The sequence below is a fragment of the Didymella exigua genome (genome assembly GCF_010094145.1).
Source record: "Didymella exigua CBS 183.55 unplaced genomic scaffold M421scaffold_46, whole genome shotgun sequence".
Classification (NCBI taxonomy): Eukaryota; Fungi; Ascomycota; class Dothideomycetes; order Pleosporales; family Didymellaceae; genus Didymella; species Didymella exigua.
The window spans coordinates 1-2,907 of NW_022984820.1; the positions used below are offsets into that span (position 1 = coordinate 1).

Genomic DNA, 2,907 nt, shown 5'->3' on the forward strand with positions numbered 1-2,907 from the left:
CTTCTCCTAGACACAAATAGGGGAATCCAAGCTACTCTAGCTTTTATTCAAGAAACTAAAGTAGGCACGCGAAAGTGGTACCTACAGCAAACAACAGACAACTAATTTCCTTTGTCTATAACTAGAGCAGAGGCTCTCACTATATGTCTACGAACCTATATATACTATTCCCTTACACAGAAAAAACTTGTAAATTACTAGAGCAGCCTCACTGCTCTCGTCCTATATAGTCTTAGACTCACACAGGACGTTAAACTAATCAATCAATCAATCAATCAATCAATCAGAGCTGTTTACTATCTCCTTAGCTAGCACTTTGCTAAACAGCTTCCAGTTTGCTTTCTTTGTATTAAACCTAGGAGCAGGTTTATTAGGTTGCTGTGTTCTAGGCATCCTTATTATAAATAAGATGCCTAGGTGGTGAGAGCCAATTCCTCCTAGCGTTTGCCAGTCTTCTATAAGGTTTGCTAGCTGTGTTGTAGCATGTAAAGAAAGTAGGGGAAGGACTAGACTACTTTCTTCCTAGTCTAGAAGGACCTAGACAAATCTAGACTAGCTTTGTCTAAATAGGAAGCGTATAGCCTAATAGAGGTAAGGTAGGGTTATGTAATATAATAGACAAGTTATTATATTAGATACTAGGTAGAGATTCCTAGGCTAGATACAGAGCGAACAGAGGGGGGAGAGCCAGAGGTATTTATGCTTCCTCTCCTCTGTCTGTATTTCTAAGCAGAACGTTCTAGACTCCTCTAGGTAGGTCTACTGCATCTATGCTTAGTATTGCTGCATATGCAAGCAAGATTACGTAGGTGCATGCGTAATCGTATACGTCAGCATCTCACAGAGTAGGCTACTCTATTTATAAGCAGAGGGTCTAGAACATTTCTAGTTACTAAAAATAGAGAAAAGCATATCTTAAGAACGAGAGGAGATACAGGCTTTGTAAGCACACCATTCTAATCCTCTCTTCTTAGAGATTACAATAGCAATGCTTAGGTAAGCATAGCGCTATACCTAAGAGGGAAATACGCTAGAGAAAGATTATAAGAACAAAGTCTTATAACTTTACATAGCAAAGGTTAGGCCTAGGACACTCTCTCTATTCATATTAGGCCTAAAGAAAGTGCCTGTGCCAGGACTTATTAGTAGTTCTAGGTCTTGTTCTTCTAGCCAAGTAACAACACTAGTTGCTCTTAGAGTTATAGTAGACACTATAGGGTCCCACTATGGGTGGTTAATATTGAAGTCGCCAAGCAGGATTGATTGATTGATTGATTGATTGATTAGTTTAACGTCCTGTGTGAGTCTAAGACTATATAGGACAAGAGTAGTGAGGCTGCTCTAGTAATTTACAAGTTTTTTCTGTAGAAGGGAAAAGTATATATAGGTTTGTAGATATATAGTGAGAGCCTGTGCTCTAGTTATAGACAAAGGAAATTAGTTGTCTATTGTTTGCTGTAGGTACTACTTGCGCGTGCCTACTTTAGTTTCTTGAATAAAAGCTAGAGTAGCTTGGATTCCCCTATTTGTGTCTAGGAGAAGAGGCATTGTTAGCCTTGTCTCCTGTAGGCTGCTCTTTATTTTCTTTCTTGCTTCTCTGTAGTTTCTACAGCTATGTAGTAGGTATTAAGGTGTTTGTGTATATCCACAGCTGCATTTAGAGCTTTCTGTTTTTTATCTATTATATAGGTATGCTTTGTTATATCCATGTCCAAGTTTAAGCTGGTAGTATGCGCTTGCAATTTCTCTTCTAGTGTTTTTTAGTATTGTTATCTTGCTTGTTAGCTTTAGCAAGAACCTTGCTGCGTAGGTGCTAGGATTCCTAAGCTTTGCTTTTATAGAGTAGGCTTGGAGTTTATGTTGCCACTCTTGTCTTGCAATAGCTTTAATCCTAATACCTGTTATTGCAAGACTTGTAGTATTAGATACTGGTTGCTGTTTTGCAGCTTGTTTTGCTAAGGAGTCTGCTTTTTCGTTTCCTATGATATCTAGGTGTCCTGGGGTCTAGTGTAGGCTAACTATGGCGCCTTTGCTGTGAATTGCCTTTGCTGCCTTTGTGCAGCGGATTTGCCCAGCTTGTGTTCTGATTGATATTTTTGCGCTTGTATAGTGCGTGCAGAGTAGACCAAAACACGTGGTCTTGTGCTGTAGTCTTATAACAAAGGAAGGATTTGTGTAAAGGAGGGGTTATTTACAGAGCATGTGTCTAAGTAATCTAAAGGAGTTTGTCTAGCAGGAATAAGCTAAGGCTCTTGTACTAGTATAAGGTCTATTACTAGTTCTACTGCAAGTTGCAAGGCACTCTCTATTGCTTGTGTGCTCTTGTTTAGATTTACTTGTAGGATCCTTAACTTGTCTAGCATTCTAGGTTTGTTTGCGTGTTTAGTGTAGCTTTATAAGCTGCACATTGTGTGCTATCTGCAGTGTGTGCCTCTTTGCAGTTTAAGCACATAGGTAGAGTGTGTGCACAGATCTTGCCTCTAGCATTGCACGTATTACACTTGTGGAGTGCTGTAGGGTGCTCCTTTGCACAGATTTTACAGGTAGTGCTATAGAGGCACCTAGTCTCTGTGTGGCCGTAGCGCTGGCAGTTTTGGCATTGTGTAGAAGGGGGTGTAGCAATAAATCTTTCTGCTTTAATGCTAGCGCCAAGCAGGTATAGTCTATTTCTAATAGCCTGTTGTGCTTCCTTCTCTATAGCAAATGCTACACAGACAGAGCCTAGTTGCTGTCTCTGTCTTTTATCTCTACTTATTATCTAGAATAGATGTCCAACAATAGTTAGGCCTCTATTAAAGGTAGCAATTTCTATCTTTAGCACCTGTAGGTCTTAGTTTGTTGCAAGAGATGTAGGGATGTTGTGTAGGATTACTTTGTGCTAGGGCTCTATAGGGAGGGCTTCCTTGT

The 2,907-nt window shown here is 39.8% G+C and overlaps 1 protein-coding gene across 1 annotated transcript; it reads right to left on the reverse strand.

Annotated features, from left to right (window-relative positions):
- Positions 1 to 402: 402 nt before the first annotated feature.
- M421DRAFT_20590 (uncharacterized protein) lies at positions 403 to 1,224 on the reverse strand (the record flags this gene model as incomplete). Its single annotated transcript, XM_033588165.1, has 2 exons — positions 403 to 511; positions 1,070 to 1,224. Coding segments are annotated over 2 exons (264 nt in total), but the record flags the coding sequence as incomplete, so codon positions are not given.
- Positions 1,225 to 2,907: the final 1,683 nt, after the last annotated feature.